A 25,585-nucleotide genomic window follows, 5' to 3' on the forward strand; every position below is an offset into this window, starting at 1 on the left:
AATGTTCTTAAAGGTCCGGTTGTGCCAGAATGTATTCACAAAACCCATCAGTGGTGGGAAGTAACGAAGTACAAGTACTTCGTTACTGTACTTAAGTACAATTTTCGTGTATCTGTACTTTACTTAAGTAGATTTAATAATGGATACTTTCTACTTTTACTCCACTACATTTAACAGTAAGTATCTGTACTTTCTACTTCACTACATTTCTATATAGCGTTTCGTTACTCGTTACATCCAAGACGCATTTCAGTTTTTTGATTTGTTCGTTAGTTTGAAAGTATCCAATGGCGAGAGCAGAATCAGTCCGCTGAACCAATCCAAAGCGGGAAATAACCATTAGGCCCTCCCTCAAGAAGAGCAGCACAGTACGCAGGACCTGCAGAATCATTAACTCCCAGAATGGAGTCCAAGGATAGTCATCCTCCAGAAGACCTGCCCCACCCATGGCCTTATTTAAAACATTTCTTTGAAATAACTGGGTCAAAAAACGCTTCCTGGAGATTCCAATGCCGCCTTTGCCTTCCCCGAAAGCATGAAATTCTATCTTTCAAAAATTCACCATCAAATTTGAAAAAACATATTGAGGTAAGTTAAGTTGCTAAACGCTATCGATGTTAAATTAATTTGTGTTAGTGAAGTTTTATGTAATCTTAGCAAGCTTTTTGTTGAACTCGACTGCAGTAAATAAATACGATTACTGTATATTGTTATAAGCTAGCATGAACTTGCAAGTAACAGTGATTACTGCGGTCGTGATCACGTCTCCCGCCATGAATGTTACATATAAGTTGACGCTAAACTCCTTCACATCCTGGTTATTGAATAAATGTTAGCGCCATTAAAATAATCTCCATGTAACAGTTACAGTCATATTCAATAAATTAGAATATGGGTTCCAATGAGACGCAATTGTCGCAAGTCCGGCGACATTGGCGGACATTCCCGCCCACAGAGTCAGCCGTACCCCCCCTGCCTGGAAGGTGTTTATTGTTTTTACCTTAGAATGGCCAACTCTCCGTTATTGCTATATCAATTTGATACAGTAGAGGCTTCCGCACTTCCCATATCTGTGCTTTTTGTCACTATTTTCAGGAGTTGAAACTGTTTAAGCCGTTGTTAACATGTCGTAACCTGCTTTTCCAAGCCGCCTCTAAATGGCAGCAAAATGCAAAGAACTTAGCACATTCAGAGGGATCAGTTTAAGATCACTGCTTTAAAGAGCCCATCCTTTCAGGATTTTTTGTTTGATAGTGTTGTGTGTTAACAGTTGATGTTTTTTATTATTCTTATCTAATTTGTATAAATTAGGATTAAGATTTATAAAGAGCATATGTTTATTTTCAGAGAAAGCATGGCAGTCATCTCCAGCAATACCTTGCAATGACTGCAGTGGTCGTCAAAAGGAAAGGATCTGACTCCAATGAAGGTGCTTCAACCAGCAAGCAGAGAAAACTTGAGGAAAGCAGTAAAGTTTCTCAGAAGAGTGTTGACCATGCAGTGATAAACTTCATTGTCCAGGGTTTGCACCCTTTTGGAATAGTAGAACAGGCAGGATTTCGAAGCCTGGTGCAGCAGCTTCGGCCTAATTCTACTGTGATATCTCGTTCAACAGTTCGAACCATGATTGAAAAAAATACAGCAGAAATGAAGGCAAATGTGAGAAAAGCAATGCAAAATATCAAATACATTGCTACAACAACGGATTCCTGGACTTCACACCAGCAGAGCTTTGTTGGAGTGACTGCTCACTGGATAGATCCTGAAAGTCTTGAGAGATCATCGGTAGCTCTTGCTTGCAGGCGACTTAAAGGTCCCCACACATTTGACGCATTGGCTGGTCTCTTCAACGATATTCATACTGAGTTCAACATCCGGGAGAAAATTGTGAGAACCACCACTGACAATGGCTCCAATTTTGTTAAGGCCTTTAGGGTTTATGGCCCTGATGAAAACAACAGTCTGGACACATCTAGTTTAGGAAGTTTAGCTGAAGGGCACCAAGTAGTGGAAGCGAATGAAAATGAGGAAGACGATGCTCTGGGAGTGGAGGTAGAGGCTGTTGAGATTGGATCTCTCTTGGATGAAGAAGATGATAGTTCAGAATATCAGCTACCGAAGCATCATCGCTGTGCCTGTCATGTGCTTAATCTGATCTCAACAGTGGATGCCACCAAAGCAAACTCAAATGAGACTTACAAAAAGCTTTCACGTGCATCATTTGCCAAGTGTGGGGGTCTGTGGAACAAGAGTGCTCGATCTACAATAGCTGCTGAGGTAATTGAAAGAGAGTGTAAGCTCCAACTCATCTGCCCCAATGACACCAGGTGGAACTCCCTGTTTCTGGCAGTGGAACGTATACTGAGGATCATCAAAGACAATGGAGAAGGGGCCATCAGAGCAGTTTGCATTGCACTTAAAGTTTCCATGTAAGTGACACTTAATAGCACTTTTTTGTCAGTGAGTCTGAAATAAGCATTACTGATAGTAGTACTGCTGAAAATTTACCCTACACAAACTATTTGGGAATAAAATCAAATTACAGAAACATTCTGATGGCAATATAACTTTTTAAGATTTATGCAAATGTTTTTGTTTTTTATCAGGCGCAATTGCTAGTGAATTGTAAAAAGACATGTTATTAGTATATATAACTTATGAAATAGTTAATACTAACATGTAATATAAATATACATTAAATTGTATAATTGTTTGTTTAACAGGTTAAATCCTGCTGAGCTTGCTTTCCTGACTGAATATGTTTCAACCATGAGACCAGTCGTCAAGGCCCTCAACATAATGCAGGCAGAAGCAGACGTCCATATGGGATGGCTGGTGCCCACCATAAGCCTTCTGAGTGTGAAACTTGACCGCCTACGGATCTCTGCTAAGTTCTGCCAGCCACTGATTGATGCACTTCAAGGAGGAATACAGCAGCGCTTTGGACCCATGCTTGCTGACCCTGAACTCATTGCAGCAGCGATTCTTCTTCCAAAGTTCCGAACATCCTGGACAAGCAATGATGACATGCTGAAAATGGGTAAATCATAAAAATTGTTCCTCAATGGCCATTAAATTTTTTTTTTTAAATACTCTATTGTTGTCAAATTCAAAGAACAGTTCCTGGTCATCAGAAAATATTACCTATAAATCAAAAATTTTATACATTACATAGTGTATAGTAGTTTATGATTTGAATAAATTATATCCAGTCTTCACCTTCCTTATTTGTTCCTCTCATACCACCGAGGAGCAAAATTGTAGGTGCTACCCATTATGGTCATATATATGTAGTTGTTAAGACCTACTTTGTGGTTTTAAAAGTATATTGGTGACATTTATGTGTCATTTATAAAATTTTGATGAATTATGTTTCCTATGTGGTATTAATTTTGATTGTTCTGTATAGGACTGGACTACATCAAGACAAACCTGGATCAAGAGCCAGTGCAACTCGTTCGGAACAACTCAAGCTCATCAGATGAGGAGGACTACTTCAGAGTCATTAAGAGCAACATTCAAGAGACTACCAGACAGCTAGATGCATATTTGGCCAGCACAAGTGATACCATGGATATTCTCAAGTCAGTTCCGGCAGTGTTTAATTTGTCTTTAAAAGTAAACACACCTTTGCCCGCCTCAGCAGCCTACGAAAGACTCTTCAGTATAGCAGGACAAATTTTCTCACCCAAAAGAGCCAGGCTGGACTCTAAAAACTTTGAGAACCAACTTCTGCTTAAGCTGAACAAGAAATTCTTGCCGTGATGTTAAAATGAGAAGTTAATGTGGTGCTATGATTAGAGTAGGCTGACTGAAGCTGACCCCCACACTTTCTTCAAATCAATGTCAAATGTTTTGTGCAGCAAAATTTGAGTTTCTCCTGTTTTATCTTTGAAAATATCAATGGACGTTTAAAGGTAATTTTGACTTCGTAAATGGGGTAGGGGACTGGTTGACTTTTGGACCTTTAGACGCTCATTAATATCTTCAAAGGTAAGCAATACAAACAAACAAAAATTCTGCATAAACAGCACAAATGTTTGACACCAATTGTCTGATTTGAAGAATGTGGGGGGACCAATTTCATTCAGATCAGGCGCACCCATATACAGAGGCTACAAAACTTTATGTGGCTGTTCCAAGTTGGACTCCTCTTCCTTGATTGAATGTCCTCAGCCCCTTTCTGTTAAGAGTTCTCTCAAAATAGCTGGCAAAAAAGTTAAGTTCATGTTTTGTTAGGACAAAAGACTAGATGTTTCCAAATCGCTTGATGTTTGTTAGGTCAGTTTAAAGTCCCTTTTTTCAGGGAAACAATTTTCTTTTGAACGTGTTTATTTTGAATTAAATAAAACATTTCAAAGGTATAATAATTTCTCTCATTTTGCCTAATTACATGTAACCCTGCAGGTCATCCCTGGAATTCTGATGCATAGAATAAAATATCTAAATCTAAACTGTCACAGGGGGTAAACACAATAAAAACATGCTTTATCTGCAGCATTGCTCATTAAAATGGTACATTACTGATTTATTAAAACTAAATACGATAGGTACACTTAATGACATTATATAAGCCGTTAGGTATTATGGTCGGCAAGTACTTTTACTTTTAATACTTAAGTAGTTTTAAAAGCTTGTACTTTCTTACTTTTACTTAAGTAAAATAATAATGTGGTACTTTGACTTTTACTTGAGTAAATTTTTGTCTGTGTATTTGTACTTTTACTTAAGTACATTGTATGAGTACTTTCTCCACCACTGAAACCCATTAAAGTGTTAAAATATCAATAAATAGCTGTTTGTTTCAGCATTCAGTAAGCGATTCTTAAAATAAACAAAATGGACTGACAAAGGTCAGTCCATTTTGCGATTGTTTTTGTGGGGGTTTTTTGCAATCAAAATCATGAATTTTGAGGTGCTAATTTAGAAATATTTGTAAAGAACTTTTATGATCTTTGCGCAAATGTATGATATTAAATGTGACTTTTTAATTAATCGGCGTATCGATCAGAGACTATAACTTGACATCAAGTAAGGCTGATGGTGTGTTTACACCAAACGCGTCTGGTTTACATTCAGTCTATGTGGAGGCGTATCGAGGCGTGCAAGACGAGCCAATATCGCCCTAGCTGTTGTTTTTCATTGCCGGCCTATTTGTTGGATGCATTGGACGCATCTGACACATCAAACGCATCTGACAAAAGCTCCAAACGCGCCGGAACGGGCCCTTTCAAAGTCCACATAGACTTTAAATGTGAACCTGATCCACCCGATGCATGAAACGCGTTTGGTGTGAATGCAACCTAAGGCAGCAGGCATTCTTTTTAGCCAATGTTGAGAAAAATCTGCGGTGAAAATCTGAAAAAAATGTGGGGATTTCTTGATTTTGTGTGAATTTTGTAGATTTGTAAAACTGGAGGGACTTATTGATGTAATTTGAAGTCTAGAGGGCCACACAAAAGGATAAAGCCGGCCAGATCTTTAATTTATTAATTTGAAGTTGGAACAAATTTTTATCTAATAAATCGTCAATGGACATCCCAGGTGAGAAATCATCTGTTAAAGTTTGTGAATGTGGTCGGACTGTCAGAGAGAGAACTTTCTCAATTGGACTTGAGTTCTTCGAGTACCGATGCCAACAGATGGAGGGACTTTCAGTGAAACGTTTCTCTCTTCGGATGACGTCACATTAAACTCAAAGCGCCATCTAAAATGCCCAAAATCTTAAAACATCTCCAACTAAAAGCCCTGTGATGTGTTTGTCTAAAGGGCAACTGCAGAAGCAAAAGGCACACCAGATGGTTCTTGCGAACAGCGTGATGTGAATTGTGTTGAGCTTTGGCTCAGCTGACTGAAAAGAGCGAACAGAAGGAAGGCAGAGTGCACAGCAAGCTGTAAATCTGCAGGTTAGCATGTGTTTGTTTGTGTGTTTAAGCCATGTGGGTGTGGAGCATCGCAGCCCTGCCAAGGTTTACAACCTCATATCAGGGCGGATTTACAGGCTTCTAAACAAGTGGACTCTCACGCTGTACAAATATATGCAGAAACTGACTTTACAAGCTTGTTTTTGCACAAATTTAACGAATCCTAAGCATAACTAACAAGTTTAATAGTAGTTCCATGTCTTTTTTTCAGTGAAGCCATTAAAAAGGTTCTTAAATGTTTAGTTTATGCAATGATTACTTTCGTAAAATGCAAAATGGAGATGATTTCTTCTGAGGTCCATGACAAAACTTATACACATTTAATTACCAAATTAATAATTGACAAACAGAACAAATGCAGAGCAGAGATCGGTATGTGTACGACTGAATTTACATGCACAATGGTGTGAAAAAGTATTTTCTCCTTATAGATTTCTTCTGTTTTTGCTTTTTTTTTTTTTTTTAAATCACACTTTAATATTTCAGATCACACCAATTTTAATGTTGGATGAAGAAAACTTCATTAAGTCAAATGGACCCAAGGAAAAAGTGATAGTTAAAGCAACTAACTGAGATTAAACTATGTTTTTTGTAGACATTTTAAAACAGTAGAAGAACAAAAGGTATCCAGCTGTTTATGTACAACTTTAAGGCTCTATGATAAATAAGTCATCTTTGCAGAACTTCACTTCCATCCCTTACTGACTGTTGGAAGCTCAAGGAACTGCCTGATTATGACACAACTCCACTTACAGCTGCAGTATGTAACTTTTATATAAAATATAAAAGAGATAACAGACAGATAATCCGTGAAAAAAAATCTAACTGCTTGTCAGTCTTAGCGCTGTCAATCACTCTCATTGTGGTGTTGCTCATGCCCATCTGTTTCTCCTCTCCTGTTATGAATGCTAAAGCTAGTTAGCATGGCTACAGATGACGGCGAATAAATGGCAAGTTGTTTCTCCAACATCACTACATTTAGCAGTGAGTACAAGAGGATGATTGACAGCGCTGAGACCCTCCTTCTGGCTCTGATTGGTTGTTTTTGGTGCATTTCTCCAGACACCAATAGCAGCTCAGGAAGGAGGTGAAGGAGATCGATGTTTTTGCAAAAATTTTTGTCATATAACAAACTGTCACAACATGGTGAAAAAATGTTATAACCCAAGACGGCGACGCCGCTGCACATGCTCTTTTCTCCAGACGTCCTTACAAACATACCCATCTCTGGTGTGGTTGTGGACTAAATGTCTTTCAAATTGGACATTTCCTGTCGGGTTCATAACAGTTTGTAGAAAAAGACAAAAACAAAGTGCAGATGCAGGATTGAATCACAACTTTATGAGTTTTCCCCTCATGATTCAGGTCCTAAAAGTGGTCTCAAAATGCCATTTGCAGTATTTTTGTTTTGTAGGAGATGCATTGTGAGCATTCCTATTTAATGACTGGATTACAACAACTAAATTAGTCAGATAATAAACTTTACAGAACTTCATTGAGGTATAACAAGCAGTGGGCAGTAAATAATTACATATCGCAGCCAGATGCTGTACCTGCAGGCCGTGCTCCCAGTCGTCTCGGATGAAAACGTTTTCCAGCTCGTGGTTGATTCCCTCCACGCTGCTCGGCACTCTGCATATCAGCGACTTAGCCATCGGGTTTGACGTTAAAGTTGAAGAAGTTCCCTTGTACTGGAAAGAAACATAACACTTTTTGAAGGTGGATAAATTTTTTAGACATCTTGAAATAAGACAAAAATAACTTACAAGTAACTTCTCAGCACAATACTGCTATAATTTATTTAATATTGATTTTTAAAAAAGTATTAGTTCCACTGGCAGATTATTTCACTTACAACATGAAAAAATATTGTTTGAAATAAACATAATCTATCAGTGGAAATAGTACTTTTTAGATAAATTTTAAAGGAATTATTGACTTAAACCAAGCTCCAATATTTAGCTTAAAAGTCATTTTTTAAAGTGTACTAAGATATTTGCACTAGAAAGACACGAGGGTTAAAATTAGATGCAACCACAACACTGCAAAACACAAAATCTTACCAAGTATTTTGTCTAGTTTCTAATGCAAATGAGACAAAACAAACTTACAAGTAACTTTTCAGTGATTTATAGGAGCCTGTTTTAAGTAAATAATTCCTTAATATCCATAAAAAAGAATTAGTTTCACTGGCAGGTTATTTCATTTATAAAATGGGAAAAATGTCTTGTTATAAGTGAAATAATCTGTAGTACTTTTAAATAAATATTAAGGAATTATTTACTCAAATAAACCTCCTATATCTTGCTGAAAAGTTACTTGTAAGTTAGTTTTATCTCAAGATATTTGCACTAGAAATGAAACCAAAAATACTTGGTATGATTTTGTGTTTTTTAAAAAGAAAAGGTTTCAGTTAAAACGAACAGAGTTGTGGTCAGAAGCATCAGTATTAATGCTATGTGTGTGCAGCATTTCTTTTCCTGGGTCTCTGTTAATGAAGGAGCTGCAGCTCAGAGGAAGACATGCCCAGACACATTCCCTCTCCTCTGCCTCCGTTTGACCTCAAAGATCAACTTCTCCTGTTTAGGAAAAGTTAACGCACCCTGCATGTTAAACACATAATAAATCATGATATTTAATTAACACACAAATATAAACAACATACCACTAAATATAGATGCTGAAAGCTTAAATAAATATGAATTTAAAGGTATAAAATGTAGCTACACTGAATTGTTTACACAGTTTTATAATCTCCAGCAGCTGTGTTATAGTTTGGTAACCGTCCGTTTCGTTTGGATGTTGTCCTCCAAACTGCTAAGCTCCCTTATCATATCTGTGTGGCCTGTGTAAAATCTTGCATCACGAAGTTGAGTTAATGATAATGTTTTCACCCTAACGGAGCATGACGGCGAGCGTGACGTGAGAAGCCTACCTGTGATTGGCACGCGGCGCTGTGCTGCTGCTGCTGCTGCAGTGAGCTCTGCTCCCTGTCTTTGCTCTGCCTGGTCACCTGTTTGCTGCGCTGCAGCTGCAGGCGCAGCTTAGCGATCTGCTGAAAGTGAAATAAGACGGAGCCAGTAAACCAACATGAAAGACTCTGTTAAACGTCACAGCGATTGCAGTTTTCTGGCCGGTCACCGATTACTGATCTTTAACAAGCCTGACCTGCCGACTCTGATTTTTGTCTGAAATGTTGCTAAATGTAGCAAGAAAGTCGTTGAGTTGGCGACAGTGGAGTGACTATTGTTCACTGAAAACATGCAGACATGAGCTGGTGGGCCGGTCTATTAGACAAACCTGCAGAAGAGGACAGTGGTTGGTTTTTATACCATGTAAGTATCAGCCGATCTCCCAAAATTAAGAAAATCAGAGCCGGTAAATTGGTCCACACCTCGTCACATGCATCCAAATATTTAGGATCAGTTAAGAATTTATTTTGCAACAATTAATGTATTTCTTTACTGTAGCTGCTTTTCCGTTAATGTTCAATAAAATCTTTGTTTTCTTCTAAAAAAATGTTTAAAATTATTTGCATCTTTAAATGGTGTTTAAAATATTGTGACAAAAAGGTCTAACTGGTTAAATGAACATTTTTTATCTGATTAATCGTCAAAATAATCGTATAATAAAATGCGATGAGTACTTTTGCTTTCTTCTGAAAAGATTTACTAAAACAAACTCGACTTGAATGCAGCCCTGCCACATCAAAATTTTCGGAACGATAAATTTCTCTAAATTAATGCAATAAACATTAATATTGTTGTTTTGAGACAATTTTCAAGTAATATAATGGTATATATTGAATAATAATGCAAGAACACATACTAAAGATCAATAAACTTTCAATTCTAATGAACATTTAAAGCTGGAACTGGAAGACATTTTAAATATCCAAAATAAACAAACAAAACAACAAATACAATTAATTATGAAGTCTCTGTTAACAAAATTGTTCTTAAGAAAGAGATAGTTGAGACCAGAGTGAAGACTTTTAGGGTCCAGATTTTGGTAGAAAAAGAGAAAAGAGAAAGATAATAAATCATTGAGCTTGTTTAAATTTATCATGTGATTTATTGCTTATTGCAACAGGCCTAGTTGAATGTTGCTGCAACACTTCCAGAATCAGTCTGCTGATGAAATGAGTTGGGTCAGTGGGTGTTGCTACATCTGGCCGAGTAACAGCACACAAAACAAAAAAACAGGATACCCTTTGTAAGACTAACAGACAGTTGTGGTGTGCAGACAAAGGTGTGGTTCTTCAACGCAGATCTTGTACTCCAGGCAACACAGTCAACAAAGAGACGTGCTGCTTTCAGATGTCCTCCCACTCGTTAAATTGCAGAGGTTAGAGAGCAGGAATCCTGCTCCCTGCGCTCGCTTAGTGGAAGCAGTCGATAATGACAAGTCCAGGCAACCCGGGTGTAATCTTAGTTGATGGGAAAAGGGAAATTTTCCTGGCTGTGCTGAGCTATTGATTTCTAGGCCAAGTTGTTCAGGGATTGTCTGCAGATCAGTGAACAACATTTTCCAGGCAGGTCAAGTTATAAAGTTAGAGGTGTGCTTAAAGGTGATTTATGAAATACGTAGCAGGAGGCCAGAAGCTGCTGCAAATGTATTTCATAAAAGATTTCATAACTTGTTTTATACCTGCTGTGTTGCACTGACAGTTTGCTTTATTTCAGCTAAACTGGAGCTACTACTGACTTCATGCACTGCAAAAACACAAAGTCTCACCAAGTATTTTCTATCTAGTTTCTGAAATAAAACAAAGCTAACTGACTAGGAACTTTTCAACAAAATATATGAGCTTGGTTTAAGTAAATTATTCCTTATTTTTTATTTTAAAAACACTAATTCCACTGGCAATTTATTTCACTTATAACAAGACATTTTTTCCATGTTAGAAGTGAAATAATCTGCCTGTGAAACTAATACTTTTTGTATCAATATTAAAGGAATAATTTACTTAAACCAAGCAGTGTCCTGCTGATAAGTTATTTGTAAGTTAGTTTTGTCTTCCAAGTGTACTAAGAAATTCGATCAAAAATATTTGGTAAGAGTTTATATTTTTGCAGTGTGGAGCGAAGGTGGAGCTCTGTAGAAAGAAAAAAAAAGATCTGCTGATTTTAAAACGGGAAAGACGCAGCTGTACACTCTGCCCTCCTTCAGTGTGGATCCTCTATGCTGTCTGAAAAACAACAGTCCATGATGAGATTCACACAGTGCAGCCGTGCGGAGAACAGAGGAGGATAAATTTAGCCTGTGGTCTGGAGGCATGGAGTCCATGTGGTCGGCTGGATGGCCTGCCAAGGCCAGCAGATAGACAGGAGTGGAAACCAACTTTAAGGAGGGTAATATTTAGGCTGACCTCAGACTCTGACAAATAAAAACACACTTTAAGTAAATGAAGAACCTCACGAATGACAGAAACATTTTCTTCACCCAGCTGTGTGGATATAATGACGCGTTAGCTGTGAGCAGCAGCAGTGACCGGATCGTCTGGGGGGTTAAAGAAGGGGAAAGTACCTCTTTCAGATGATCTGCGCTCCCCCACGACGCTGATCGCTGGTGAGGACTTCCCAGTTCAGCGGCTTCGTCAATCCAGAGACATGGAGTCTGAGAAAAACAAACAAAACAAATAACATTACATGGTATCAAGTCAAAATTAAGACTTTTTAAGACCTTTTTTAAATCAAATTTAGGCTGACAACACTATAAATATACAATATAAGTGACCCAGTGGCAAAATCAAACGTCCACTCAGTTGATACGTTTGCACTAAATTACCTGTGATAGACACAATAAATAGCTAAGTAGCTAGCTAGCAAGCATATATTAGCAGATAGTTACAAACCGCCTCTGCAACTTTCACCTTGCAGAAAAATCCTACAAGAATAATTAAAAAGAACTGCAATAGTCCAGCCAAACAAAATTTAAGAACCGCGATTAACGTATTTAAGACCGACTTACATTTTCTTAAATGAATTTAAGACATTTTAAGGCCTTGATTTTAAATACATGAGTTTAAGACTTTTTAAGGATGTGCGGACAGTTACTAAAATGTTATCAAAACTTCTTGCACATCTGTTGTTCCCACTAAGTTGCACCTTTTCTGCAGAGCAGGCCGACAGATCTGAATGCTTGTTTGTGCAATTCAAAATGGGTGGAGTGCATGTTTCTGCATCTGGGTGAAAGTAAACAAAAAGACTTGTTCACATTCGATTTAACTGCCTGTACATGAAATGTAAAATTCAAATACCATAAACCCATAAAAGAACAAATGTTTACAGCTACACCTGTTTGAAATCTACTAGAACACCATAAAAACTCTTCCATATTGCGTAAAAGTGCAATATTTTTTACCAGTCATCTTAGAAAGTGGAACTCGTTTGTTATATAGAATCGTCACACATAGAGCGATCAAGCTTTTGTTACTCATACATTTTATAATTGTAGCTTGTAGATAATGAAAACCCAAAATTCTGTGTCTCGGAAAATTAGAATTGGAAACTCCTGGCGTCACACAGCTAACTAACTCTAAACACCTTAAGATTAAATTTAAATATAATTGCATTGTTTTTGTTAACATCTTTTCAACAATAACATAGATATGCAATATTTTAATGAAAGTTGTTGGATTTTTGCTGAAGAATCTGCATTTTAAGTTTGTTTTTTGGTATAGAAAATAATTATTTTGTCCACTTTTCAGCAAAAAGAAGAGGCTGTGGATCCCGTTCTGTTCATAAGTCTCCATTTAAGTAAAAGTTTGGATATTTGTGGTTCTACTTACTATGAAAATAATGTGATTAATAACAGATGAATACTTTTGCTTTGCACCTAAAGTTTCACATTTTAAGACTGTTTAATTTACCATAATCATAAACAATCTTACCCAAAATATTTTAAAAAGTTTGATCTGCACGAACCACCAAATGTGGACCATTTTGAAAACATTCGGAGGCCTCCAAATGGCCCATGCGCCGCACTTTGTACGCCCCTGATTTAAGGCCTCCAACAGAAACTTCATTTCAACAAAAACTGTTCAGAAAAATGATCAGAAAACTGTTAAGAAAACCCCATCTGAAAGCAAGTGGTGTGTGTTTCAAAATAAAGCTGCATACCTGGAATCAATGAAAATAAGTACAGCAGTCATGGGATACCATCCCTGAGGAAAAAATCTCTTAAACAAAAACTTTTCCTTTTTTTCCTATTGCAAAGCAGAGTTGCACCAAACTGTGTTGCAAGACACTGAGCTCACATATTTGTCTTCTGACAAGAAAAACACTCCAAACAAAATCCAGACACATTTAAGAATCACGCTTACTTGCCATGAAGACATTTCTGTTAGTTAAAGGTGACATAAAGTTTCCGTCTTTATGTTCTTTCACCTTCAGCAATACAAATCCAGAAATTATCCAACAATGCTGACTCCAGTTACAACTGCAGGCGTATCAAAGCTGAATGAGCCAAGCAATAAACGTTGGGATGTTTGTAGATGATTACAGAAAATCAGCTGATAAACGAGATATTTCCTCCTAGACAGCATAGAGACAGTTCTGTCTCGATGAACTCGCCTTTTCGACCTCTGCTGAAAGAAATGAGGCAACGGTTAAATTATGTAAATTAATGCAAAACCAGAAGCAGGGAGCGGATCTTTCATAGGCCTGCAGAAACCACATACTTCCCCCTGATTGTGTCTATCAGCGCTCCGACATCACGAGCACAGCGGCGCAACACATCGTAAATGTCACCGTCTTCGCCCTGCCTTACGCCCGACTCCGCGCAAACAGAATCTTCTTTCTCTAAACAGCGCAGGGTGATATAGAATATCACCCTGCGAATAATGACGAACACCCATGGAGTTGTGTGAGCCGGCGCGCTGGCCATGGTTCCCCCCAGGAAAGGACACACATTAAATGGACGCTTGTGCTCTCGTAAAAAGGGACCTCTGTGCTTGGCCGCGCTGGATGGCAGATGTGTAACTAGCCTTTAGCATTAACATTTCGTCCATGGCCTCTGGAATGACTTGTGCAGTTTGAAGTTTCTGCCAAACATTCAGGAACTGGAAGCTGCAGTCAAATCTGTTCTTACTCAATGCAAATTGGTAGAAAGGGCACAGTGGCTTCACACAGTTCACTGCTGAGGAAAAAAATAAAGTTTCACTGGTGAACTGCATCAGAAATACAGCTTTAACACAAGGCATACATATATCTTTTAAACCTTTTATGATTTAAACAACTCTGAAAGCTAAAGATCTGAAGCATCTGTCTAGATTTGCAATCTGGAAACTGGAGCCACAAGTTGCTTTTAACAACTGGCTTAAGATGATTAGGAATCAACTAACGTTTTTAATACAAATATAACAACAAATGCTGTTTAAAGCAGTTTTTATCATGTAATAAATATATCATGACAAAATCACACTAATATTTCTAGCGGTGTTGTATTAGATTTATTTTTTGTTATTAAGTTGTAAACGATGTACCTGCTGCAGTCGAATCGACACAAATGGCTAGAAAGGGCTTCACACTGCTGAGGAAAAAATAAAGTTTCACTGGCAAAGTGAGTCTACTTGTGTCAGAGATGCAGTTTTAATGCGAGGCATATGTATATATATATATATATGTTTTAAACTTTTTATGATTTGAACAACTTCAGTTGTTAAAGATTTGGTGCATGTTTCTACACCGTGTTCCAAATTATTATGCAAATTGAATTTAAGTGTCACAAAGATTACATTTTTATTGTGCTATTAAATTTATAGATGGTATTGTGTGTCAGGGCTCTTTGAATCACTATAATTAATTTCAGAGAGCTGGGTTGATTAGTTTGTCTGGTGAGCTCAATTAAAGGAAATCTAATTAAGAAGGATGTTCCACATTATTAATCAAGCCACAGGTTTCAAGCAATATGTGAAAGAGAAAGAATTTCTGCTGACGAAAATCATCAGATAGTGTAGTGTCGTATGACAAGATATGAAAACATTAGATATTTAACAAAAACTGAAGCGTTATCATCGTACCGTGAAGAGATTTGTGGCTGATTCAGAACAAATGTGGGTTTGTACAGATAAAGGCTTAATGAGGAAGGTTTCTGTTAGACAAATTCATTGGATTAAGAGAGCAGCTGTTAAAATGGCCTTTCAAAGCAGCAAACAGTTATTTGAAGCTGCTGGAGCCTCTGGAGCCTCAAGGTGGAGGATCCTCCAGAGGCCTGCGGCGCATGAACCTACTATTGGGCTACTGTTGACACTATTGATTTATACTGTAATAGTTCATGACTTGAAAATTATAATGACCATCATTTGCATTGACCATTTAGGAAAATCTGAGAAAATATCACTTGCATAATAATCTGAAACATGGTGTAGATATGCAACCTGAGGTTCTAGAGCAGGGTGTCCAACTCATTTTTGTTTTAGGCCAAATCAAGATCATGAATGATCTTATAGAGCCGGTATGTATTGATAAGACCTGTTAATATATCAATGAATTCTTAAAACTGCATTGATTTGATTGATAACATTATATTTAAGCACACTTCGGGTTTAGTCTAGAAGAGGGCCACATAAAAAGCTGTGGCGGGCCTGATTTGGCCCACGGGCCTCAACTTTGACACGTCTTCTAGAGCAAAAAGTGGCTTTACTTAAAATGATAAGGAATCAACTAATGTTTTTAATATAAATGTAATAAATGCTGTTTAAAGCAGTTTTTATCTAATAAAATGATATTCCTTGACAGAATCACATTAAAAATACCAGTGGTGTTGTTTAAATCTATTTTTTTTGCTTAAGTTGTGAACTACGTACTTTCTCCATTTCATTTTCCATAAATTTAAACACCTCACAGAGGAAAACATATCCATCTTCTTTCTCCAAAAGGTTTGTTTTTCTTTAGTTTGAAATCTAAAAACAGAAATAGAATGGGATTATTTTAAGATGATAAGTTCCCTAAAGTAGACGTTTATCAAAAATTTAAGTTGCATTTTTTGTGGCTCTTAACGAGTCTTATTTAGCTGGACTGAAGGCAAACATGGGGCCGATACCGATATCGGCCCCATGTTTAAACAACGACCGATACCGATGTTAATGTTGATATATTGTGCATCAGCAGCTGAAACTAGATGTTTCTCTCCTTGTGACATCAAATCAGACTAAAAACTTTGTTTCAGGTCAACTGATAACTCCAAAATTATTTATTTGTGCATCTTTTATTCACACTTTGTCCCATTTGATAGAATTGTTCTTTTAAAATCAATTACTTGGGTCACATTTTAGGCCTCTGCTTACTATAATTACGGCTCATTTCTCCTGCCAGAATTAGCATAATTGGAGATTTTCATTCTGTGATTTACACATTTATTACACTTTACAATCAACAGAAATGTCCCACCTCAGAATGAATTGAAGTCGACCCACCAGTATCACGTGTCTGATCCGTTATAGAGAAAGGTTTTGAGACACAAAGCAAAGATCAGCACAAGGCGGAAACACTTTATCATCCTCTACCGTTTATCTGAGTCGAGAAAATGTGTTGGTCGTAATATTAAATGCAGATAACAGACAACGGATGGCACGCCACAACGTTACCTGTATTTTAAGCTTTTTGATTTCCTGCACACATAAAGCACAGCTGCGTGAGGTTTCACCAAAGGTTTCCTATCAAAGCATTTCATCAGCTTCGATGTGAAAGGGCAAAGTGCTAACAAGCTTATTGTAGCATGCTACAATAACAGTTACATCATTCATTCATTTATTCTCAAGCTTTTATTTAACATCTACATCAGTGGTGTCCAAACTTTCTGCATCAAGGGCCAAAATCCCCACGTTGAAAGTATTCAGGGGCCAAAATTTCAATTTAAAAACACAAAAATATTGAGGGGAATTCTTTCTCATTTACCTCCACAACAACAAAAATAAAACATATAACATTTTACATTTGCCTAAATGTTTAATTATTTACCTTTTTGAGCTTGTCACTTTCCGTTTATTAAGTCTATTAAACGTTTTTAAGCTTATTCCCAGCAACAAAAGTTAGAATTTTCTTCCATGACGTCTTCAGTATTTAGGCCAAATGTAACTTTTTGACATTACAGATTTTTGTTTTTTAACTCAAAAATATTTATATTTTTGAGTTAAAAAACAAAAATATTTATATTTTTGAGTAAAAACTTCCTGGATATTAGGGGCACAATGTAATAATTAAAAAATACTATAAAAAAGTCTTTGTGTTGTTCTTAACATTTTCAGTTTTACAAGATATAAACTTGCCACGGAAATCTCATCCTAAAAAAAAGTACAAAAAGTTTTGAATGGCCAAATTTGTGCCATTCTTGAATTAAGGTCAGGGGCCACACAAAATTAATCCAAGGGCCACAAATGGGCGCCGGGCCACATTTTGAACACCCCTGATCCAGTTGACTCAGATTTACTACGTCAACAGCAACACCTTGGCGGATGACATACAACTTCCTAATTCTGTCTCCACGGCCCAATAGAGTCCAAAATACTGACTGATGACGAATTGTTCAGAGAAAAGACTGAAGCCACTGTTTTAGCAAAAATAATTTAAAAAATGGACCCAGTTTTACCAACCACAAGACGTTTAATACTAAATCAGTCATCTTTACAACATTGCCAGAGTAAAGGGTTTCCTACCAACGCCTGGTCAAAAAGCTCACATGTAGCTTAGATAATTGTGATGGTCCATAAAGCAGTCGCTGGAAAAACCAATCAGGTAGCTGCAACTTATCCAAAATCCTGTCTGAGCCCTGACCAACACAGGAAAAAGAAATCAATGAGAAAACCTGACATGTGCAAAAACTATTGGTTTCTTCAAACCAGAACTGAGAACATTTTGGTTTACTGTAGTTTTCCTTTAGAGGCAGAACACTGCTGCCTTGCTCTATGTGTTTCATTGTGTTAAATTTGTATTTATGTCATTCTTAGATAATGTGATTTTATAGTGCTCCGTTGTGCACACTAAAATCACAGTTTCGGACCTCTTGTCCTTTAAATCCAAATGATCTGCTGCTGGCCACACCCTGAACTCAACGCTTACACTCGCACGTAAAAATGGCTGCAAACAGATGTGCAATTACACAACCGTACTTTTTTGAAAAGCAAAAGTAGTGCCTCCTGCACAACCAACAATAATGCAGCAAGTGGTTTCTGGATGGTAAGTCAACAACAAATCCCTTGTCTTTTCCAGCAGCTATTGTACAGCGTATACAGCGGTAAAACCAGCTGACCAAACGTGCTGGAGCTTAGCTGTGGTTGCTAGGTAACGGCACAGTGCTAGTCAACTGTGACAATGACACCATAAAATATTAACTTTTTGAGCTTGGGCTTTTTTTTTTTAGAAGCAGAGGAAAATCATATGGAAGAATAAAAACGGCAAAATATGAATATTGCAAAACAGGTTCTCTTTAAACCCCACTCTTAGTTTAAATTACAAAAAAAATGTTATGATAATTTTCTATTGACTACATTTCCACTCCCAACAACAGATTATCACAGACGGCCACTTTTATTGAACCTGCAGCCTTAGCTTGTGTGCCTTGTGAACAGGGTGCCAGGTGTTGTGCCTGATAATGTAATGCTGCACAGATAAAACTCATAGCCTGCAGCTCGCTTCCTATTGTGATTCCCACCCAAAGGGTTACATGCCGACAACATCCTCAAGAATCCAGCTCAGCTCCAAAGCAGGAAATAATGACTGGGCTTCAATTGAATCACAGTGGAATTTGGGCTGTTTTGTTTAGATTGCACGCCGAGACATGCATGCAGAGTCCTGCTGCTATCATGTGGTGGGAGGGTTGAGGAAAGCGTGATGTGTTGGTTTAGCCACTAAATTGTTTATTTGAATGTTTTAAAGTTTAGGCACTTCTGCCTATGAGTTGTTGACGAAAGCTAAGTATTAGCGGCATAACGTCCAATTTTCAAGTTCAGTCTGGGAGGATTATATTGACTTATGATCATGTCTGGGTTTTATTGTTTTTTTGGGACCATTAAGCATCCTTAAATTGACTATCGCGATACGGCAGCCTTTCTCCACCGGGAGCTGCTGCCTGGTGGCCGGTGTTCAGAGCGAACGGTGGTGAAGTGCGCAGCGGGTGTATTTATACAGGTGAGCAGGATAAACTCAACATGGTGGGCTGCTTCTCTGTCGTTGATGCTTAACGCAAGTGTAGCTTTACAGACGAATGAGAAAATAAATTTCATATCATCCAAATCTCAACAATTGAGTGACGGAGCGCATCGTGGGGGTACATAGATGGTAGATGTGCTTCTGTGTGTGACGAACGAAGGTGTCAAATCCCGTCGCTAACATGGAGACAAGAGCTATAAATGGCTGGACAAGGTGAGAGTTCATCTGTTAAACTGACTGAAGATGAATGCATAAACGAAAAGCTGGAGTATAGTCTTTGTGACCTACTGCTTTATGATTAGATTTTTGTATACATTTTCTTCAGGTTAACTTAGAAAGTGAGCTATTGTTGTTACAGGTTCATTTTCTAAACCACAGAAAAGTTATTGTTAGGGATGCTCAAATATGAAAATATCCAGTAGTAATACTGCTGTTATGGTAGAATTGACCAATATTTCATTTGATCCAATTTTTATTCGATTACTTGATTACGCATCAGAATAATCAACAGAATACTCGATTACTAAAATAATTGTAAATAAATATTTACAACAGCCTTAATCTCAACATTTTTGTTCAATCACACTCCACAAACCAACAGGACTTTCCAGACAAGTGGACTGGGGTTCGATTAAAGCGGACTAAACACAACGGCGGTGGATGCACCCGTATTTAATGGCTCACCGCAAATTGCGATACTGTGTTTTTTTGACAAAGACTTGCATACATTCAAACGCAGCTACTGACGATCTGTGGTTTGTGCTCACATATAACTAATAATGTAAAATGTCAGGCTACACAAACTGTTTGATCAGCCTGCCTTTCTTGTGTGTGAATTGGTGTGCCAGAGCTTTAATCTTCATACTGATTCTCTGTGCTCTGTAACCGCAGGGTCTAGGGTTTGCAGACATATCCTGGAAGCGCGATTAGCATATGTATGGACCCTCTGCTCCTCAACTCCCACACAAAAGGCAGGCAGCCATGAGGGCCAGGTGGTAAGCAGTGGGAATTCTCCTCGCCTCGCCTGGGGGACAGGTGCAAACAACGTCACCTCCATGCAGAGCTGCATTACAGCTCAAAGGAGAGGCCGTCTTGAACTGGCGTAATGCAAAACAAAAGAGAGCAGGGACCTTTTGTCTGCTGCTTTCTGCTGTCGTCTTATAAAAAAAGAGATGGGCTCAGGCAGAACTTGCAAACAGGAAGTGGTCTATGACTATTCCTAAAGTGGGTACAAGCACCAAATCGTTCTGGGACTGTGAAAAAGTGCGTTGCATTTTTTCACATTATGATTTTTACTACCATAACAAATATTTTCCATCATTCACAGCTTTGGGTGAGTCAGACTCTTATGAGCTCATCTCACCAGGACAGGACAGGCTCAACATCACGATGTGCCAAAAAGGCATGAAGTCTATGAGATAACGGCATGCCTGGATGTTTCTCTGCATTTTTATCCTCTCTTTGATAATTGTCAAACTGATTTTCCATACTTTCCAGATCCAGACAGGAACCCTGTAATTAGATGTGTTTACTTTGCACATAGCCACTTTGAGAAATCTCACCAGCTCCCCTACCACTTCCTCAGAGTACAAACAAAGAAACGCAAGGCAAATGAGGGGTAAAGGGACGAAGCCCATGTAAATTAGGCTTGGCGGTCTTCATTCAGTCACATGAAAGGCTTCTGTTAGCAATAGGGAGAGCTGCCCTCTTGCAAATCATACATATTCAATATTCTTTCATAACACAAGCCTGCAACGAGCCCCGGTCCTTCAAAAATTAAGCTTTTTCTGAAACTGGATAATCATGCGTGGGCTGCCAACCAACAGTGAAATCAGGCTAAATGTAAAACCGATGCATGGATATGGAGGGTCAATGGCAACAAACACCAGAAAAAAAGACTAATCAATTCTGGCAAATCAATACATTTTGAAATTTCTTTGGTTGTCAGCCAGTAATTTAGAAAAATCCTAATCCTTAACAAACTGCATCCAAACTTTTTGGACAATTATTCTGTCTGTTTTAGGATGCTTTAGGTAGTCGGATAGGTGATCACTTTTGTTTTTTGTTTTTTTACAATTTGAAACAGCTAATTAGTTAGCATCTTAAAAGCTAAAGTAATACCTGAACTATGACCCCAAATCCCAGAGGAGGGCAGGACCAAAGAGCAAAGAGGAGGAGGAAGTTCAAACTATCTCTTCCATCAATCACAATGATGATGAGCTCTAATCCCCTACTCCAACATCTCTCTGCCAAGATTTTCTAACCATACAGCCAGAGATGAAAAGATGAGCAGCAAAAGCAAGTGATGTGGATTAGCAGTGCTCGTCAACAACTGATGCTATTATGAAATATCGTCTTCGCTGCCAGATATTATCAAGTCATGAAAGACAATCAGAACCAGCCATAAAACTGGATCCAGAACGACTCTTTGAAGACACTTGGATGATACAAGTTAAGACATTTAATTTCTATTTGGAACAGAATAAAACACATCAATATTTTTGATTCCCCTAATTTTGTTGAACAGAATGAGAACAAAATTCTTATTCTGTTCATTGATTGATTTTTCTTAAATCAATAAGAAAAAAAGCACTTCCAGTTTCATTTCTTCTAATAATTACAAGTAGAAAACAAAAGGTAATATTCAGCCATCAGACTGTTCAGGATTAAGACTGGACTTCATGAAGATGCTGGCTAAAGATGGAAAGAGAGTGAAATGAAACCTGAGGCCATTTGGGCTGAAAGGCCATTCAGCCAAGAAGAGGACATAACTTCAAAACCAGCATAAAAGTTAAATTATAATTTACAAACCACCGAAGGATCGAGGCCTTACTTTCCAGAGACTTGTCCCGTGGTAGGATGAAGCTAAAATACAAACGGCCAAAATGACTTTTGCCACAATTGGAGGAAAAGAGAGAAGGTTGTCAACCTGATTTTACAAGTACGACTGTGACGTTTTGTGTTGCATGGATTGTGTGTTGCAAGAGGAACTGGTGCACTTCACGGAATAAATGGGATCAGGAGGAACGAACATCATTTGGAAATATTGAAACAGCCAAAGTTTGTGCACAAATGGGCCTTTCAAATGGACAATAATGACCCAAAGCAAACAACTAAATTAATTACAAGGCGACGTTCGGACAAAAAAAGTTACTATTTTGCAGATGGACTAATAAACCCGTGATCTCAATTCTGTAGTAAATTTGTAGTCAGAGATGAAAACCTGGCTTGTTTGCAAAAATTATTTCAGGATGAATTGGCCAGATTTCCAGCAAACTGCTGGAAGAATCTTCTGGAAGGCCCAAAATGTTTGACCCGAGTCATACAGTTTAGAAACAGATGAACGAAACTACTAAGTAGGTAATAAACTCAATTTGGTTGATGTAAGAGGGCTACAATCAAATACATTTTGATTTAAAACTTTTTAAATACAAAACTGTAAGTACATTAAAAGTTGCAAATAAAGAAATAATTCAATTCCTTTTATATAGGAAAATTAAACAGTTTTGCCTAAATTGCTTTTTTTTAGTCTGTATACTCCAGTTTAATCAATTACCAAATTAGATGCCAATTATTTCAGTAATCAATTCCTCATGATTAGTTCAATTAATCGTTTCAGCCCTACTCAAAATGTTTGACCCAAGTCATATAGTTTGAAAAGAAGACGTACAAAATGTAAACACTACAAAAATTCAAAGTCTTACCAAGTAATTTTGGTCTAGTTTCTAGTACAAATATCTTAGTACACTTGAAATAAGACAACATTAACTTGCATGTAAGTTTTAGTAATATAGAGGCTTATTTACAATAAATAATTCCTTAATATTGGTGAAAACCTTCTAGTTCCAGTGGCAGATTATTTAGCTTATAACAAGACATTTTCCCATGTTGTTAATTTATCTGCCAGTGAAACTAATACTTTTTCATCAAAATTGAGGAATTATTTACTAAAACAAGCCTCTATATTTTCCTGAAAAGTTGCTTTTAATTTAGTTTGTCTTATTTCAAATGTATTAAGATATTTACACTAGAAACGAAAAGAAAAATATTTGGCAAGATTTTGTGTTTTTGCAGTAAAGGAATTGCATGCAAATGTAGAAAGTTATAAAAATCCTTATATTACCTAAATAATTTTGGTAATGCGAGGTGAAAGGACTGAGATGGTTCCAGTAAACACCTGGTTTGAGCTGGAGTCTGTTGTGGTTTGAGTGGTATGTACCTGTGTGGCTTTGTCTTTCATACAGGAAGGGTACGGAGCGTGGGAGTCCCGAGGCCACTGGCCAGTCAGGTAAGGTCCTGTGATGGCGTCCAAGGAAGACGCTCTCCGTATGGCACTGGAGCTTCGCACCTGTAGTTTGGATCGTTCCGCTGTGAAGCAGGACAGGAAACATTTTTTAACACGCCATCTAAATGCAACATCAAAAAACTGAAGCAAACCAATTTCTCAGTTGGTTCATGTGTGAGTGACGTTACTTCAGTTTTTCACGTTTGACCTTAGGAGTTTGACCTTGATCCCTTCTTATTTTCAAAGATGAAAGAAAGAAAGAGAGAGAGAGAAAAAGAAAGAGAGAGAGAAACAGACAGAAAAAGAGAGAGAAAAAGAGAGAAAGAAAGAAAAGAGAGGGAAAGAAAGAAAAGAGAGAAAGAAAGAGATAGAGAAAGAGAAGGAAAGAAAGAAAGAGAGAGAGAGAAAGAGGGAAAGAAAGAAAAGAGAGAAAGTCAGAAAGAGAGAAAGAAAGAAAGGAGCGTAAAAGCAGAGAGAGAAGCCAGAGGCTGAGCAGGAGTATCTCATGTTATGGGAGCAATCTGCTGTGACCTAGAGCAGTTCAGCACACACCACCCACATAAAGAGCTCATAAGCCACCACACTGCAATGCACATCAAAACTGCCTGCATCCACACAACAAGCCTGCAGAGGCACGCACTGGAAGACCAAACAGGACACAACAAAACATGCAAATCCAAACCAACCACTAGACTATTTGAGGCTGTAGTGAAACGTGTTCGTTAGCCGAAATGAAACCGTTCAGGTGTGTAATTACTGCAATTAAGCTGCTTCGTTTTGACGTCAAATGCTGAAGGACAGAATCATAGATGGGAGATGTGCACATTTGTTTTACTTCTTGCCAGAGGAGCCAAGGCAAAGGCCTTTCACACATGCACAAAGCACACACAGACTAAACCATCTACATGAGGCGCCCCTTCCCTCGTGGAGCTGCACAGCCAGTCATTGTTGTTCTTTGTTCATAAAACACACAAGGCTACCCACCCAAAGGTATTGCCTAAGTAAGCTTACTGGGCTACAGTAAAATTCCCTGAAGCATTGCAGACAAGGGAAGCAGGCTAAATTTCCATCAATATTGATATAAGCGAAGCCATCGCTCCCTGAACTGGGATTGTGGTTATTTTCCATTCCCCCACTAACTCCCTCCTTCCCATTCACCAGACTACAATAATCTCCTTATGAGAAAAAAAAGGAAACAGTGAAAGAAGTCGAGACATTAAAGAAGTCCATCTGCTGATTTCAGTAGTAAGAAAGTGGCACTGAAGGAAAAGTTTCATGTTGGGTTTTAACGTGAGCTTTCCCTTCACAACACATTTCCAGGCTTTTAGATGTTTGGCTTTATTAACTGAGAGGCAGAAGAAAATATAAAAACAAACATGCAGTTTGTCAGCAGTTTCCTGTGGGTTTTCACAAGGGTTCATCCTGACAACATCTGACAACAAAATTCCCAGAATTTCGCTTGATCTGAGAATCGCAAAACAAAAATCAGTCAGGATTTAGATTCACGCTTCACCTATGGTTACAAACTTAACCCCAAGCATTTCCCAGATTTTATTATGACAGCAAAGTTTGATTATATTTATTCTTCTACTCCAGTGCTTTTCAAACTTTTTATACCAAGAAATGATGCAGCATATGCCAACATTACACTGAAGCTTTTTAATGCAGAACTTGGATGTTACCAGATGGTTTCTGGTCATTCTTTCACTTTGTACCCTAAATTTCCACTTACAACATGGTGCTATAGGTAATGCAAAGTTTTTAAACAACATCTACAGTGCAAGTAAAAATTTCAGTGTTTTTATGACCATTTATCTCCACAATTCATTAACTTAAAATAAACTGATATGCAGTCATTTAAGGCATTCTTTCTCACTCAAACTAGCACTAAAAAGTTCCTTTTTTTGTTGCTTTTTTAACTTATTTTTCTTAATGTTTTTACGTCATTGTTTCTTTCACAGACAATGTCAGTTTTCCCAAACTAGCATCAGTTGTATTTCTATTTTACAGCTGGTTTCATTATGTATAAAAACATAACAAAAGTAAAAACACTGCCCCTCTGTTGTTTGAAGCACATAATTCAATAATCCATTTCATTTTTACTCTGAAGAAGAGATTTCAGAGTTTCATTCAACAAAATTATCAAAAGGGTTTTTCTGATTCCTGCAGTCCAAGTAGGAAAATTACAGATTGTCATCAACTTTGTTGGCAACAGATGAACGTCG

General features: G+C 37.7%; 2 protein-coding genes across 5 annotated transcripts in view; one reads left to right on the forward strand and one right to left on the reverse strand.

Annotated features, from left to right (window-relative positions):
- The window catches only part of glcci1b (glucocorticoid induced 1b), a 36,617-nt gene that overhangs the window by 4,276 nt on the left and 6,756 nt on the right, over positions 1–25,585 (reverse strand). For 2 of the 3 annotated variants that reach the window (XM_032555853.1, XM_032555859.1), the window contains exons 3-6: positions 23,295–23,443; positions 11,454–11,543; positions 8,860–8,979; positions 7,478–7,615 (exon numbers count right to left, since the gene is read on the reverse strand). In XM_032555853.1, the coding sequence (XP_032411744.1) occupies positions 7,478–7,615; positions 8,860–8,979; positions 11,454–11,543; positions 23,295–23,443 (497 nt within the window). The remainder of the gene's footprint in view (positions 1–7,477; positions 7,616–8,859; positions 8,980–11,453; positions 11,544–23,294; positions 23,444–25,585) is intronic. The other variant, XM_032555860.1, reaches the window with a different exon arrangement.
- Positions 474–4,694, forward strand: LOC116715089 (uncharacterized). 2 transcript variants are annotated; one of them, XM_032555863.1, is made up of 3 exons: positions 474–588; positions 1,348–3,040; positions 3,410–4,694. In XM_032555863.1, the coding sequence occupies exons 2-3, from the start codon at positions 2,770–2,772 to the stop codon at positions 3,763–3,765; spliced, it is 627 nt and encodes a 208-aa protein (XP_032411754.1). In that variant the 5' UTR covers positions 474–588; positions 1,348–2,769; the 3' UTR covers positions 3,766–4,694. The 2 variants fall into 2 exon arrangements, 1 of the variants encoding a protein (XP_032411754.1); XR_004338178.1 differs by having other exon boundaries at positions 480–588.

The sequence above is a fragment of the Xiphophorus hellerii genome, chromosome 3, assembly GCF_003331165.1.
Source record: "Xiphophorus hellerii strain 12219 chromosome 3, Xiphophorus_hellerii-4.1, whole genome shotgun sequence".
NCBI classification, from domain to species: Eukaryota; Metazoa; Chordata; class Actinopteri; order Cyprinodontiformes; family Poeciliidae; genus Xiphophorus; species Xiphophorus hellerii.

Coding starts and splice junctions, on each gene's coding strand:
- LOC116715089 (XM_032555863.1), top strand. CDS start 2,770: ATGAGACCAGTCGTCAAGGCCCTCAACATAATGCAGGCAGAAGCAGAC. Junction 3,041..3,409: donor TGATGACATGCTGAAAATGG/GTAAATCATAAA, acceptor TGTTCTGTATAG/GACTGGACTACATCAAGACA.